This window comes from Brassica oleracea, chromosome C3 (genome assembly GCF_000695525.1).
Source record: "Brassica oleracea var. oleracea cultivar TO1000 chromosome C3, BOL, whole genome shotgun sequence".
Taxonomy (NCBI): domain Eukaryota; kingdom Viridiplantae; phylum Streptophyta; class Magnoliopsida; order Brassicales; family Brassicaceae; genus Brassica; species Brassica oleracea.
The window spans coordinates 24,258,444-24,275,385 of record NC_027750.1 but is presented as its reverse complement, the minus strand read 5'-3'; the positions used below and the strand labels follow the sequence as shown (position 1 = coordinate 24,275,385).

General features: G+C 34.5%; 1 protein-coding gene across 1 annotated transcript; it reads right to left on the bottom strand.

Annotated features, from left to right (window-relative positions):
- Positions 1-7,724: 7,724 nt before the first annotated feature.
- Positions 7,725-9,703, bottom strand: LOC106332124 (dehydration-responsive element-binding protein 2B-like). The gene is made up of 2 exons (XM_013770596.1): positions 9,561-9,703; positions 7,725-9,173 (listed from the first exon to the last, which is right to left on the bottom strand). The coding sequence occupies exon 2, from the start codon at positions 9,171-9,173 to the stop codon at positions 8,028-8,030; it is 1,146 nt and encodes a 381-aa protein (XP_013626050.1). The 5' UTR covers positions 9,561-9,703; the 3' UTR covers positions 7,725-8,027.
- Positions 9,704-16,942: the final 7,239 nt, after the last annotated feature.

Genomic DNA, 16,942 nt, shown 5'->3' with positions numbered 1-16,942 from the left:
TTTACAATTTTTTTTAGCATTGGTGTCGTTTCTTGTTCTCTAGTTAAGGTATGCTTTGGAATTTAAAGCCACGCAGTTCTTGGTATGTCAAAAGACACGTAGGGTTTGAATGTGCGCAGAGATGGACATGCAGATAGGACGCATTTAATTGACATTCACTTTTAAATACGAACCAAAAAAGTAACTATCTATCTATTAATATAAAGAAAGCTCCTCTTGCCACCTAAGTAAATAGTACAAGGACAAGCTGCCACGTGTCCCATTGTTTTAATAATCTGTGATTCATTTGGGCTTTCGTTGTTTGCATCAGTTTATAGATTTGATTAAAGCCTAAACTGTCTTAATAAACCATAAAACTGGCTTAAAAAGCCTGCAAGTCGTCAGCTCTTCGTCTTCGACTAAGACTTAGGGTTTTCTCAATCCTGCGCTTCACCTCCAATACACAACGTTGCTATCTAAACTTCTCCAATCAAATCCATAGAACTCTTAGTCTCCTTTTATCTCTTCATCTCCCCCTCTTTACGCACACCATCAAAAACGGTAGCTTCTCATAACTGATACGAACGGTCTCGCTATATATAGGTCATGCTAGATCCAGGAGTCCAACCTCTAATTGATTTCTTCAATTGGGCACTGTTTTTTTTTCAATTGTTGAGCATGTCTGTCTCTGATGCTATCGCCGTCCTCCCCACCACCTTCAACGCTCTCCGCCTTTGTCGGTCTTCTCAAGTTCGTTGTTCGTCGTCTCCTCCACTACTGGGATTCGTGTAACATCAATAAAAATGGTGAATTTATGGAAATCACCCTCTTTTTGCTAGAATAAAAGGTATCTCCGTCTTCAGTCTAACATGAATGATTTCTTCCTTCCATGTTTCATATAAACTAAAATTATTGATCTACGGATTTAACACTTCTGTCTAACTGAGCAGAATTCAGGTTTGGTTGTGCCAATCAGTATCGACAATCTTTACGAACTGGGGCGATCGTCAAAGTTGATAGGTGATAGGTTTGAAGTTGGACGATGTACAAAAGCTCGACCATCTCCAGGCTCTTGCAAACACAAACTTAGAACTCCCTGTATAGTTTTATATATCCTTCTCAAGTCAAATTTCTCCAACGCCATACATTCATATTAGCTACTGATTCTTAATTCCATTTGTTAACTTTTAGATGTTTGACCAAGAACGTTTTCTGCTAGGCACCGACCTCAAAAAGGCCTCAACAACGACGCGACTTATGGTATGTTTTCTCATTGACCCGTAAGCCCGCTTTTACATAGTTCTCATGTTTTTATCCATTTGCTCTTCCTTTAAGAAACCTTATATAATCTTATACACCAGTACGGTGGTCGTGTACTTGCTTTGTGACGATGTTGCGGCCCCTTTAGGGGTCTTATGAACTCAGACAATATAAAACAGTTTGTCATGGTGGTCACCACGGTCAATCCAAAAAAATATTTGGGGATAATCATCTATTTTTCGCAAGAAACATGTTGATGCTAATCAATTTCTGCTGAATATAGTACTTTCATGCATATATTTAATAGAATAAGATCATCTAAGAAACACCCGTTCTGAAGGTGACCTCTACTTGAACTCCATACCAGCCACCAAATTTTAATTTGAGACCACCATTCCACCCATCAAGGAGTTCACAAGCAGGTCAGTCAAGTCTCACACAAAATTAGACACCCGAAATTTCCACATCATTTCTTAAACAAAGCTTACATACTCAACTCTTCCTTACCCTACTGTCTTGAGTATAACGCATATTTAAAATTTGTGATTGTTGATCTTTGTACAACATATGTGCTGCATGTAGCTTGGGAGGCGCAGCAACGGAGATTTTCCTACATGTTGCAAAGAAATAAAAAAATAAAGAACTTGTGACAATAGGAGATCTTCACACGTACCTCTCCAAGTCTAACGACAAGGTAACAGACTCTTTCCACCGTACCTTAACAGTTTCTGCAATCAGTCAAGATGTCTTACTCAGCACTCAGCTAGAGGTGGGGTATTTTACGTTTTTATTAACTTATCCTTCCGGGTGATCTAAAATAACACACATGTACAACTGTGTTTCAGACTGCCAGCAGCAACAAAACTCTAGACGTGGATCCCCAATCTGTACTACCAGCAGCATCTGTTAGCTACACGGTTCATGTGCCCAGGAGAGCCGAAGAAGTTGATGAAACAATGCCAAGCTTTGAAAACAAAGAAAAGAGCCGCAAAAGCCCATGTGAGTGATTGTTTCATGTCCATCAAACCGTCATCCCCACTTAGCTTATGTGTCAATGAAATAACCATTTTCGTATGTTTTTCCTACTTTCAACTTTGGTTGTCTTTAATTATCTGCAAACTATCTCCCACCAGGAGAAGAGTTACTTGGTTTTTAAATAAAGAGGAACGTTGACGGGTCTTTGCATTTCGTGAAAATAAGCATGTCTTTTGCTTCATGCATGAGAACATGTTCAGAAGTTACATGGCATCGACGTTAAAAACATGCAACAACCTCGAAAATGAAAACAGTCTCATGTTGGGTTATTTCAGAGAGTACGCCTTAGGACGCAATTGTTGCTCAAGAAAGTTTGTTGACTTTAATAGTGTTAATACCTAAATTAAGTTCGACTCAATGTATTTTATTTTATTTTTTATTTTTATTTTAGACCCAAAGATTAATGAATCGCAGCATCGAACTAAATTCATAAGGTAAGTCCTCTTGAATTTTTATTGTGTTTCTTATTGTGGTTTAAATTTAAAGGACCAGACTTATTTCCTGCAAGTCTCCATAGTAAAGCCTTAAACTCAAACATTGTTTTTATACTGCCGGTTAATAAATTTATCAACTTTGTTGATATTATTTACGTCAATAGTTAATACTTATACGATAGAATAGAAAATCGCTGAACGATCCAAAACCACTCAGAGTGTAAAAACAACCTAAACATATGAATTGGCAACCACAACCTTCTAAATAAATAACGTTGCTGAACAATCTATTAAGGCCCAAAATAGCCCACAAAACAATGTATTAATAGTTCGATATATTGAAATTGAACCCCATAACAAAGAAACAAAATAAAACCCAATAGCCACCGAAACAAAACAAAAAACGCAGAAAAATTGACACAAACACACATCATATGTTCCTATTCGGTGGGAACTAGGATGCAGACAACTAAATACAAAAAAATATACATATGTATCAAGTGGTCTTCGTTCACAAAGCGTCCTACACGTAATCAACAACAAACAGCTGCCTCCGTGCTAATTCCACCACCTCCGACCCTCTGCTTTGCCAAATAACTTCACGCACCAACACAAGTGTAATAACAACACTACTAACAACGCTAACACTAAGTAAGACTGAGCAACAACTGCATACACAATAACCCCGCGCTTGCGCGGGGCTTGGCCCTAGTATACTAAATAAATTAATTATGTAGATTAATTATCCCTTCTTATGTATTAAAACAGAAGTCACAACTTTGATTCATGTGTGATTTTTTTAAAAAAAAAACCTAATGGATCTATTCCTAGAAAGTCATGTTACATTTAATCTCTAATCTTATCATTTAAATTTTGGGCTTACCAAAAAATTTTATTGGGCTATCAATAATTAGATTTAAACAATAGATGATCCATTGAATTTATAGATAGTATAAATTAAATAGATATAATTTAATGTTATAATACTATACCTCTATATGGTAAATTTTTAAATATTTGTCGATATTAACTTTTAAAATTATAAAGATTTTTTTTAAATAACAAAAATCATATTATCTAACAATGATTAATCTTTACTACCTTAAACCAATGAAAACAAATTTTAAACTATATAGTTTATTTTAAAAACCAAACAAAAACTAAATGTTTAATTATTTACTCGATAATATAAATCTATGAAGCGAAAAGTTTAATTTTTAAAAACCTTTCAAAATTTGTGAAATATTACTATATCTTTGAATATGACAATAAAAAATATTTTACTAATCTTTATATATATAGTTACGATTTTAATAATAAAATAATAATCCGAAAATATATATATATAATAAGATACGAATACATATGAAAGTTTGAAACAATCTATTCAATGAAAAAAATATACAGTAAACTTATTATGTTGTAAAAATTGATTGACACATATATATTATAATATATACCAATTTAGAATTGAAAACAAAATATTTATATAAAAAAATAAAAACAAAAATCCGCGCGGTTGCGCGGATCGAGATCTAGTCTTATATATTAAAACAGATGTCACAACATTGATTCATGTGTGTTTTTTAAAAAATGGATCTAATGGACATATTCCTCGAAACTCATCTCCAAAACCCAACCCCTTAAATCTAAGCCCTAAGTCTTAGATTAGTTAACCCTAATGGTATAAATGCATATTACCCTTCAATAAACCCTATTTTGGTTCTTTTTTTAGGGTCTATTTTTATGAAAATAAACTAAAAGAGCTATCTAAAGGAATTTCTCTTTTAGTAATTCTAATATACGTAAGGTCCACCAAATATGGTCCCACAAGTCTATGAATTATGAATTAATGTCCATGAAATAAAATCCACTACATAATTAAGACATTGCATTCTATTTCAATTTGATTGAATATATACTACATAATTAAGACATTGCATTCTATTTCAATTTGATTGAATATATACTACATAATTAAGACATTGCATTCTATTTCAATTTGATTGAATATATACCGTTCAATTATATATACTTCACATTATATTATACTAACCATGCAAAATACAATTAAGTATTTTAAATATATTATTTTTAAATTTATCTCATCCCGCGCAAGGCGCATGTCTTATTCTAGTATGCATATTATTTTGTGTGTTAAGTAATTATCTTGCATGTAAAGAAGGAAGGTGGGTTGGCGATGGCCAGATGGTCAATGCATGTGTAGCTTTTTTTAATTTATTGCCTATAAAAATAAAATACTTCATTTCTCTCATTCACAAACCAAAAATCTTCTACAACCAATTTTTTTTTTGTATTTTTCGTTTTATATATAATATTTTAACACTTTTTTATATAAAAATATATGAAATAATATTTGATCTTATGGTTAATTGGTTTTCTTATATATCCAGGTATCTCATATATCTGCATGCGTTGAAAATAATTTGAAAATCAAGTTACATTTTTAATTTTTTTCTTCAATGAATTATGCAAATTTTAATATCTTTAAAAAATAAGTTATTTTTACATTAATAATAATTAGTATAAACTTCACTTATTTTCTAGAAGTATATGATGACATAAGTATGCATTTTCATATTTTATTTAACTTATTTAATATATTTGTATAAATTAGTTTAATGAATACATGCATGTAATTCATAATTCAGGTGTTATTTGCATATATTTATAAATTAAATATTTTATAATCAATTAATAATTTTATAAAATGAAATAGTACATTTGATTTCTATTCGTTCTTAAATATATTATAATACATGCTGTATTTTATCTTGTGCTTAATTAGTCCTTTTTAATGTTTTTCAGGTTATATCATATATCTACATCCTTTAAAAACAATTTTTTAAAAAAAATCAAAATATGGTTTAGTAAGTTTTTTAGTCCGTTATGAAAAATAATATGTTTACTCTACAACTATTTTATGACACATGTATGCATTTTTTTTTATTTAGTTAATTTATAGGCTTGTAAAACCGAAACATAAAATATATTCAGCTATCACAAATATAACCGCTTCAGAACCAGGAACCATAGCCTATGACAGTTACATAACATTCATAAAAATTAAATATAAATTATGTTTGTGATAGCTGAATATATTTTATGTTTCATTTTCTTTAAACTCACTATGAATCATGTTTCTATTTTTATATAAATTTTATAATATTTTTTTTTTATAAACAGTACTTATATAATAAAATTACTATTATTTTTAAATTTGTAAATATGAGTCATGACGTCTAATTTTGGATAATATGTGACATTTTTGAGCAACCAAAGAGTAATGGTTTCATCCAAGATTGAAGCAGTGAATTTTGATGATGTAGTAAAGAAAGATAAGATTGATCATTTAACGAAGAAAATCATGATCATAATATGTGGCTATGCAACCGTTCTACTTTTTGCCATATTCAAGTACGCTACAATTCCGTATGGTCATGACCATGAGGTAGTGAATATAACTAGATGGATGAGACAGAAACATGGGATGAGAGAGTGGCAAAGGCTGATGCTTTGGATAACGATAACATGTACTGAAAGTGTTGTTTCATTCAAGTTTGTGGTTTTGGATATTTCAATAAGATTTTCGTTCTCGTGTAGAAAAAACTTTCAACATATGGCTATTTGGTTTAGAGTGAGTTACACAAAAGAACATTTTTCTCTCTTTTACTATACAATTAGACACATCTTACTTGGTGCACACGATGAAATCGAGGTGTTTTTTTAACATATTTGCCCCTAACTGATTTAATGCAAATTGCTTGTAGTTAGAAAAGGATAAAATTTTATTATTTTTCCTAATTTTTTTATCAGTTTTTTTTTCTTTTCTACCATAACTTTCACTTTCGTATCTACCATTTCCATGACTTCCACTTCTTATGTATCTTCCTCTTTTCAAGTAACCATATCACCACCGTATTCATAATCACCATAACCTCCATCTCCGTCTTCCACCTCTACTGTATCCACCACTACATCTTCCTCTCGAGTAATCACCATAACCTCCATCTTCCTCTCGTCTTGAAGTAACGAGAGAGATAAAGATGGATGAAGGATACATTACTCTTTCACCGCACATAAAGTGTGTGTCCACCACAAAATGTCTAATTGAGTAAATAAAAAGACAAAAAGTGTGTGTGAGAATAATTTTTTCTTTCGTTTAAGCTTTTTGGTTATTTCAATAAAGTGTTCTCTATACTTGAGAATCATGAGTATGAAAGGGAATCGGTCATTTCATTTTCTCTAGTTTTGGTTCTGCTTTAGATTTTAGTGAGGTTTTAAAGTGAAGATCTTGTATATTTTATCTTATGTTTAATTTGTTTTTTATATATTTTTTTAGGTATCTTAAGTATCTACATGCATTAAAAATGATTTGAAAATAAAGTTAGATTTTTAAAATTTAAACTTCAAATAAAAAAATTTCAGTTCTTTCTGTTCTAATAAAAGAGATTCGATTTGTTTTGTGTTTCCAAAAATGAAAAGGAAAGAAAAAATAATATTTGTACAAACGCCATGTCGTTTCAATTTGTCAAAACGGCACGTAGTTGAGTAAGCATAAAGGAAAGTGCAGTCTCGTTTGTAAGAATGATCTCTAGGGTTTTAACTTTTTAGGATTTACCGTTCATCTGTTTCCCTGTGATAATAACGCTACTGTTCACAGAGTATCAGATCCGATTGTGAGGAAAGACTACACCAAGATGAAAATTTTGCATATTACTACTACTCGTGAAATCAAAAACTTTGCTCAAACATTTACATTGTTTCTAAAATACATGTACGTATACTCCAATACTAGTGGTTTGATTTTTTCTTGAATTTGTTATTATTTGAAGGGAAAGTTCATTCAAGGATGAGAAGAAGAGTCGTTGAGATGGAGAGCGAAGATGCTTACCATGTCCCATACTCATTACAAGTCGGTAACTTCTTAAGCTTTTACAAGAAGTCATATAGAAACTAGCTTAAAAGAAGAGTTTGTATAGCTTTATAGGAATCTAGTACTGAACATTACACAACTCTCAGGCTGGCTATAGGAAAGACGCACAAACTGGTGCTTGCCTGGTTTTTGTTTTAGATCTATAATTGCAAAAGTATGCAACACTATCTGTTATCTTATAGTAAACTCTATAGATGAGATTCAACACCCATTGATCCAAGGAAAAGAGTAAAGACGAGGAAGTTATTATACTTTTTCATTTTGAAACCAGATCAATAACACCCATCTCTTGTTGCTAATGCATTGATCAAATACAGAGATTCTATTGCAGTCTCGCAAACCCATTCATCGCCTCTGAACTCTCAAAGATCCAGGAAACTCAAGTCAAAGAACTCATGACCATCGTGTGGTTCCAGCTCAAGAGGATGTGAATCATCACCACCGGTCTGTACATGGTTTTGGTTTTGGCAAGGATCATCGCGTGGCTCCAGCTGAAAAGGATGTGAATCATCACCACCAGGCTGTACCTGCTCTTGGTTTTGGCAAATATCATTTTGTGGCTCCAGCAGAAAAGGATGTGAATCATTACCACCAGGGTGTACCTGCTCTTGGTTCTGGTTTTGGGATGGATCAGTACCGGTTAGCAGGTCTACATCCAGATCACCAAGGAGTTCATCAACATCAAAAAGATCATCCTGATCCCAAAAACCCAGCTCGTTTTGAATATCACTAGGCCAACCATAATCCGCAACACTGCTTTGCATATCATTAGGCCAACCATAATCCGCAACAGTAAGCTCCGGCTCCGGCTCCGGCTGTATCACTTCATCTTCCTCTTCCTTCGGTTCCTCCAACTCCTTCGTTAGCTTGCTCTGATAATCCAACTCAAACTCATCCAGCAAGTAAGAACTCAGCCTGCTATTCACAACATCTCGACGTTCATCCACACAACTGTCCTGCAGCCTACTATCACCACAGCTTTCCTTAACATCTACAATCTGACTAACTGCTCTAGACTCACAATCACCATCCTCTTGCTTCACACAAACATCACCACCAATCACCGCCTTATCCTCCACCGTACACACCTCAGACTGACTCGACGTGGTGGCAACCTCAGAGCCAGGGAAGTTAAGCCTAGCAGACCGACCGTACATAACCTTAGCCGCTTCATCATAAGCACAAGCAGCTTCTTCAGCCGTAGGGAAAGTCCCCAGCCAAAGCCTACTTACTCTGTTAGGTTCCCGAATCTCAGCAACCCATTTACCCCAAACCCTTTGTCTAACTCCTCTGTAACTACACTTAGTATTCTCCGGTCCTCCTTTGCCTTTCATACAACCTTTCTTAGAGCCCTTCGCGTGAACTTTCCCTCTCGGTTTGTTCTCCTCTCCTTCGTTGTGATCTTTCCATTGCTTTAGCCTATCAGCCACCGTCTTGCCGTCTGCTCGTGCCCTAGATTTCCTCTTCTTTGATGATGTATCGGTTCCGGTTTGGTCATTAACAGACATCTACAAGAGATCAAAAGAAAAAGCTTAGGGCTTTGTAAACTCTCCGTCCCTCTCTCTAAAAGACTCAAAGATAAGAAATTTATAAGTAAAGGATTCGAGAAAACAGGAAAATTATCAAATCGAAGGGGGTTTATAAAGGCAAATAAAAGTACTTGGTCACCAAGTTTGTTTTCCTTGCTCCCCAAGTTTTCCTTTTTTTAGCGAAAATTATTAAAAATTCCCGATTTTCTCTCAGAAATATTCCGCATACCGATCAACACAACAAGAAAATCTAAACCCCTAAAATCATTAACCCAAACCCTAGAAAATAGGCATTGATCGTGAGATCGCGGAATCAGCTAAAAAGCCCAGGAAAAGGAAGAAAGAGTAATCGATAAATCAACGTACCGATTGGGATTTGATAACTCCGGAATTCGATTCGTCCGATGGCTTTTCCTTGTGATTGATTTGTTATATCGTCTTCTTCGGAGTTCTTCGCCTTCTTTCTTACGTTTTTTTAAGCTTAAATCAAAATCAAAATCAAATCTCTGAGAGACCGGAGGGGGTCGAGGGGGTATTTATAAACTTTTCTGGATAATTCTGATATTTTGTTGTTTTATGGGACTGGTGACTTGTCACTCACTAGCTGGACCGTAGATGTACCAAGTGATTGACACGTGGCTTAATGCACACCATGGAAAACACGCACGCGATACGAGTAAGTAATTGAATGCTTACTGTAGGTAACAAAGAGTCCAAGCCTCCAATTAGAGATGTCAAATGGGCCTAGTGTCCATGAGTAAACCATGTCCATATCCAATTGGACTGACCATTTTTGACCAAAAAATAAAGTTGTCCAATTGGATAAAAACCAATTAAATCCAAAATTATTGGGCTTTCCCATTTGGACTTGGGCTTCCAATAGTTTTCAAAATCCTAGGGTTTTCAACATTTGGGGAAAATCTCATCTCTCTCTCAAGTCGACTCTCTGCGGATCTCTCTCTATCACTATCAGCATTTGGGTTTTCAAAATCTCTCTCTAGACTTTCTCCGGGAGTCTCCGTCTCTCCGTCTCTCCGTCTCTCCATCTCTTCGTCTCTCCGTCTCTCCGATTCCCCGACTCTCCGTCTCGACTTCTCTCCGACTCTCCGTCTCGACTTCTCTCCGACTCTCCGTCTCGACTTCTCTCCGACTCTCCGTCTCGACTTCTCTCCGACTCTCCGTCTCGACTTCTCTCCGACTCTCCGTCTCGACTTCTCTCCGACTCTCCGTCTCGACTTCTCTCCGACTCTCCGTCTCGACTTCTCTCCGACTCTCCGTCTCGACTTCTCTCCGACTCTCCGTCTCGACTTCTCTCCGACTCTCCGTCTCGACTTCTCTCCGACTCTCCGTCTCGACTTCTCTCCGACTCTCCGTCTCGACTTCTCTCCGACTCTCCGTCTCGACTTCTCTCCGACTCTCCGTCTCGACTTCTCTCCGACTCTCCGTCTCGACTTCTCTCCGACTCTCCGTCTCGACTTCTCTCCGACTCTCCGTCTCGACTTCTCTCCGACTCTCCGTCTCGACTTCTCTCTGACTCTCCGTCTCGACTTCTCTCTGACTCTCCGTCCGTCTCGAGTCTCAGTCTCGCACTCTCTCAGGTTTGGTCGCTTCAGATTTGCTTGTTTGCATGTTTATTTTGATGGGTTTGCTGATTAATGTTTATGTTTGCATGTTAAATCAGGTCTTCTCTCTCTCTCTCTCTCTCTCTCGGCGACTGTCGATCCGTCTCTCTCTCTCTCTCTCGGCGACTCTCGATCTGTCTCTCTCTCTCTCTGCGACTCTTGACCCGTCTCTCTCTCTCTCGGCGACTCTAGATCAACTTCTTAAAAGGGTTTGCACGTCTTTGATTCTCTTATTTCGTTCATGTTCTGTTTGATTCATGGCTTGTTACTTTCAGTCTTTTTGCTTGATGTTAAGCTTGATATAATCTTATGGGTTTGTTATAGATGATTTGTTCTAGTTTGGTATGGTGTCTTGTCGCTTTGTAAGCTTGATGGGTTTAACTTATATTTAGCTCTCTCAGGATTGTGTTTCATTGTGACTTGTAACTTGCTTACATTGCTTTAGAATGTTTGATGGTTCACGCTTAATGGGTTTGTGGTTCTATTTCTTTCATTGTAACCGTCTTTGGTTCACGCTTGGATTTGTGAGATGGGTTTGTTTGCTTGATATAATCTGATGGGTTTGTTTGCTTGTTTTGCGAGATGGGTTTCTCTGATGTTTTTCTTTGATTGCTTTCAGATGGATACATTGAGTTTGAACAATGATGATGACTACGCGAGTGACAATGGGGATTCAGAACAGGAAATGGATGAGAACAATCCTGTGGTGGACGAGTCTCTGATGAGTACAGCCGAGGTGAAAGGTAAACACAAGCGTAGACACTCTAAGTGCTGGAACTTTTTTACTATAGAAGGAGATAGGATGCCTGATGGAAAATTTAAATGTGTCTGCAACTACTGTAACCACTTCTACATCCTAGACTTACATAAAAGTGGAACCAATACCCTTCTTCGCCACTCAAAAACCTGCCCTAAAACCCCTAATAACACATGTCCTAAGATCGATCAGTTGGTGTTTCGAGAAATGATTGCTGTGGCTATTGTCGAGCATGATCTACCTTACGCCTTTGTTGAGTACAGAAGAGTTCGAGAAGCTTTGCATTATGCCAACCCGACCATAGAGTTCTGGTGTCGAAACACGGCGGTTTCAGATGTTTTTAAGATCTTTGAGAGGGAGAAAATGAAGCTCAGGAAGGTGTTGAGTGAAGTTCTGGGTAGGATCTGTCTAACGACGGATCTATGGAGAGCAATAACAATAGAAGGTTATCTCTGTCTTACTGCCCACTATGTCGACGCTTAGTGGAACCTTAGAGCTAAGATCCTCTCCTTTTGCGTTTTCCCTCCACCCCATTCTGGTCCGGCCATTGCCATGAAGCTAATGGAGCTGATTAAAGAATGGGGTTTGCAGAAGAAGGTCTTCACAGTAACCGTAGACAATGCGTCCTCTAATGACAACATGCAAGGAGTTCTCAAGAGGCAACTTAGAAAGGATTTAGTCTGCAGTGGAGACTTCTTTCACATCAGGTGTGCTGCTCACATTCTGAATCTCATTGTCCAAGACGGATTATCGGTGATAAGTGACGCCTTGGAGAAGATCAGAGACAGCGTTAAGTATGTCAAGGTCAGTGAGTCTAGAGAGTTGTTGTTTCTAGGCTGTGTGGAGACTCTTGGGATTGTTAAGAAAGGCGGTTTGGTTTTGGATGTCACTACGCGGTGGAACTCAACCTATCTGATGCTGTCTAGGGCTCTTCACTACAAAGAGGCGTTTAAGAATCTTGCAGAAATCGAAGCAAGTTACAAGAGCTTACCTACAGAGTCTGAGTGGTTAAGAGTTAGGCTGATTTGTGATTTGTTACAGCCGTTTGATGAGATGACAAGGCTCATTTCCGGCTCTTCTTACCCTACCGCGAATCTGTACTTCATGGAAGTATGGAAAATTCAAAGTTGGTTGGGTTCAAATGAGTTCCATGAAGATACGGTGATTGCTGATATGGTGAATCTTATGTATTTAATTATGCTTTGGATTATGCTTTGGATTGTGTATTGGTGTATGAACCTTAATGTATGAACTTATCAATGTTTTGGATGTGTAAAACATATGAACCTTAATGTGTAAAAACGTCTGAACCTTATGTTTTTATGGACTTAGAATGTTAAAGCAGAAAATCTATTTGGGCTCTGCGGAAGGCCCATTTGGAATGGTCCAATTTGGTCTGGACAATTTGGACTTGGTACAATTTGGGCTTCAAAACAATAATGTCCAATAAACTGCTTTGTCCATTTGGACATGCCCATTGGACATGGACAGAAAAGGAAGCATACATATTATACCCATAAACAAGAAAGAAAAAAATATTGAGAAGTAACAGGGGAGGATCATGCACATACCAGTGGACCAAGATTTTCACCACGGGAATTGTTATCTGTAAACCCAAGGATGAAATAATTGGTGGTCACTCACAAAGTATATACTTTAATTAAAAAGAGTTAGAAACATATATATATATATATATATATATATCAGAACTTCACAAGCTATTCTCAAATCTTATGTATTTAATTATGCTTTGGATTATGCTTTGGATTGTGTATTGGTGTATGAACCTTAATGTATGAACTTATCAATGTTTTGGATGTGTAAAACATATGAACCTTAATGTGTAAAAACGTCTGAACCTTATGTTTTTATGGACTTAGAATGTTAAAGCAGAAAATCTATTTGGGCTCTGCGGAAGGCCCATTTGGAATGGTCCAATTTGGTCTGGACAATTTGGACTTGGTACAATTTGGGCTTCAAAAAAATAATGTCCAATAAACTGCTTTGTCCATTTGGACATGTCCATTGGACATGGACAGCCCATTTGACATCTCTACCTCCAAGGGGGTATTTAATCTAATTTAATAATGACAAAAGAAAAGTTCAAGTTATTAGTAGATTAAACATATCTTTGACTAAAAAAATACACATTTTAGTTGGACTTAAAGTAGCTTTAAATATAAAAAATGGCCATTTTAATATTAGTTGGAAATATTTGTTTTAAAAAAATTTCATTGTTAATATTTTCATAAATTCAACAGATTTAGCAAATATTGATTTTCTTTAGCAAAAAAATATTCATTTTTGTAAAAAATCTATTATGCAAGATCTCTTGTATACTAAAGCGCAAGTCACATGGCCAATCAAAATTTGCCACATGGCTTGTGCTTCAAAATTAATTAAAATTCTAATTAAAAGCATCATTAATATAGTAATTCTCAAATTAAATTATATCATCAGTTTCTAATTTGTTTCTCTCAAGGCCACGATCTCATCCTCTTTCATCTAAACTGTTTTTTTTTAATTATGACAAAAAATAAATGAACTTTAAATCAGTTCTTCAACCATTTTCTTCTTGAGATTCATTCAAACGTTTCTTTTACAATGTCCAGTTGTTCAACAAAGCAAAACAACTAATCCTTTTCTCTCCTAAGCTTTCAGTTTTGATCTTAACCAGGTTTCTTTGCAACTCTTTTCTGAATCAATTTGAAACTTTTATTTTTCATTGTTTAAATGTTCATTCTTAACAATTTTTTGATTGATATGTCGCAATACATTCGTCTTTAAACCTATTCCAAAGCATCATGGATTGTGAAGATCGAGTTTAAAATCGTGTAGAGAAGAAATTGATATTGGTACAGTGATTTTGGAGAAATTAATTTAACCTTGATTTTGTTGCAGAGCTTCCAAAATTTACATGTATTAATGGAAGTGTGTAAGGAGTTCATATGAAATTTATGCTGCAAAATCAAAGTAAAAAATATAGCATAAATATTTCTATTGTATAATTTTCAAATTCTTTTAATTTGCTGCAGACATGTACGAGTTTCTGAAGAAGCATTAAAGCTGATACTGATTTTGAAGAAGCATCAACGAATCGATTAAGAAGGTAAATGCAGAAACGTTTTAACCATTTATGTGAAAATATTTTATCTATTTTACAGTCCTTAAGAAAATCAGGGGCTTAATATTTAAGAGAATATTACATCATGAAACACTTTTAAGTACTTTTTTAGTATAGATTACATCTTGGATCACTTTTGACACTTAATTACATTAATGGTTTAAATTATTGCTTGACCATTTAAGGTTGTAGCCAATCCTGTGATAAATCAACAATATTGTTTAGATTTTTCTGTGATTAATTTTGGAAATTTTCATCAGGTTTAACAACTATCTAAGAACATTAAAAATATTTTTAGCTAAAACCAATAATTTTCTTGAAAGCCTTAAAATAATTCAAGAAAGCACCTTTCTTTTAATTAAAAGAAACTAAGTTTATGAAATTTAATCTTAAAAATCCAAACTAGCAAAATAAGTAATCTGGGCTAATTTTATTTAATTGTGTGCTTTTTAAGAAAAATGTTAGGCAATTAAAATGAAAAAATAAAATCATTATTTCAAAGTGTAAATAATAAAAAAAAATTAAAAATAAAAGTATTAAATGCAAAATATTTTCAAATTCATAGTATGTTATAAATTTAGTATTTTCTATTCTGAAATCATCAACAAAAAAATGTAATGGATCAGATATAGTATTGCTAACTATTTTTTAAAAATCTATATCAGAATAATATATGTAAATATTGTAAACTATATTTTATAGTTTGGTGTATATATATATTATTTTGACATCAACAATAATGTATGTAAATTATAAGTATTGCAAACATGTATCCATTTTAAAATAATTTCATAGTTATTGTTGTACAGCTTTCAACAGCTTTGTTTGAATACATGCACTTCTAATATTTTGTGCCAGTGTTCATAGAATATTTGATAAAAGTAATAATTTAGTTTGATTGAAAACGATAACATATAATCAAACAAAGTTTAAAAACAATAGACTGAACCGTGCATAGCACGGGCGGAAACCCTAGTATTCTATAAAAGGTAAAATTGAACATTTTAAGAATAGTAGATTCTTAACTTATCAACATATAAAGCTTTCTAACCAAGTCAGATGTTTGACCAAAACAAAATTATCTATCACCGAAATTCCCAGTTACATTTCGTAATATAATGCAAAAGCTCCATTATTTACAAACAGTTTTATTTAATTTGACGTCTATGGTTAGCCGGAACCTAGTCCTAGTTAGACATTTTTTCTTTGTAAAATAAGTAAAAGAAGAAAAAAAAAAGAATATAAGTTCTTTTCTTGAAAAATTGTTTAGGATAACTCTTTTTAAGTTTTTGTCGCAAAAATAGTCTTCAATGGAAAAATGATCCAATTTTTTTTATTAAATAGTAAAAATACATTTATATTTTAGGGTTAACTAATCTAGATTTAGGGTTTAGAACTAAGAGATGGGATTTTGAAAATAGGGTTTCAAAATTTTAAAAATAAAATTAAAATTAAAATTTTGAAAATGAAAAATGATTATTTTGATCAATTTATTTATTGATTATTTTTGTGACAAAAACTAAAAAAAAAATTATTCTAGAGAATTACCCTCTTTTCTTTGCAAAGCCAAAAAGGAAAGGTGGGAAGGGAAGCGTTTTCTTTGTTGTATCTTAATAGCGTGAAGAGAGATTCATTAGCCGTAAGCCCGTAACCTGGTCCAGGTTACAAATGTGCATGTAACATCAAGTGTCCACTTTCGTATATTTACGTAGTAACTTTTTTTTTAGCAACATTTACGTAGTAACTAGATGCCTCTTTAGTGTTGTTTACGTTTCAGGGCCTCACGATGATGACAGACTCTGCGTAATTGTCTGCGTACTTAAACAGCTTGTTGGGCTTCAGCTATTAATGGCCCCATATTTTAAGGCCATTATTGACCCTGTAATGGAACCGGACGAGTTGGTTAAACCAGCTTTCTTAGCAGAAATAATTGACTAAACCATACACGTTCATCAACAACGTATCATGTAGGCAACTGATTTGCTGATGAAGTTAATCTTGTGAAGACAGTTTGACGTCACAATTTAAGAACTAAAATAAAAGAGCATATTATTATTTTAGTCAATGAAGAAAACTGGCTATGAACAGATGGATATGGACATGATCAAGAAGCTTATTAGAAAACTAATTTAAATACATTTTCCCTCTTCGTGTCACATTTATAAGCCCTGAATAAGTACTTCAACAAAGAGAATAAATGAATAATCATTGTTTCCTTCTACAAGCAATCTAAGAACCGCGTCAA

Excerpts from the sequence above, each read along its gene's own strand:
- LOC106332124 (XM_013770596.1), bottom strand. The coding sequence starts at position 9,173 with ATGTCTGTTAATGACCAAACCGGAACCGATACATCATCAAAGAAGAGG.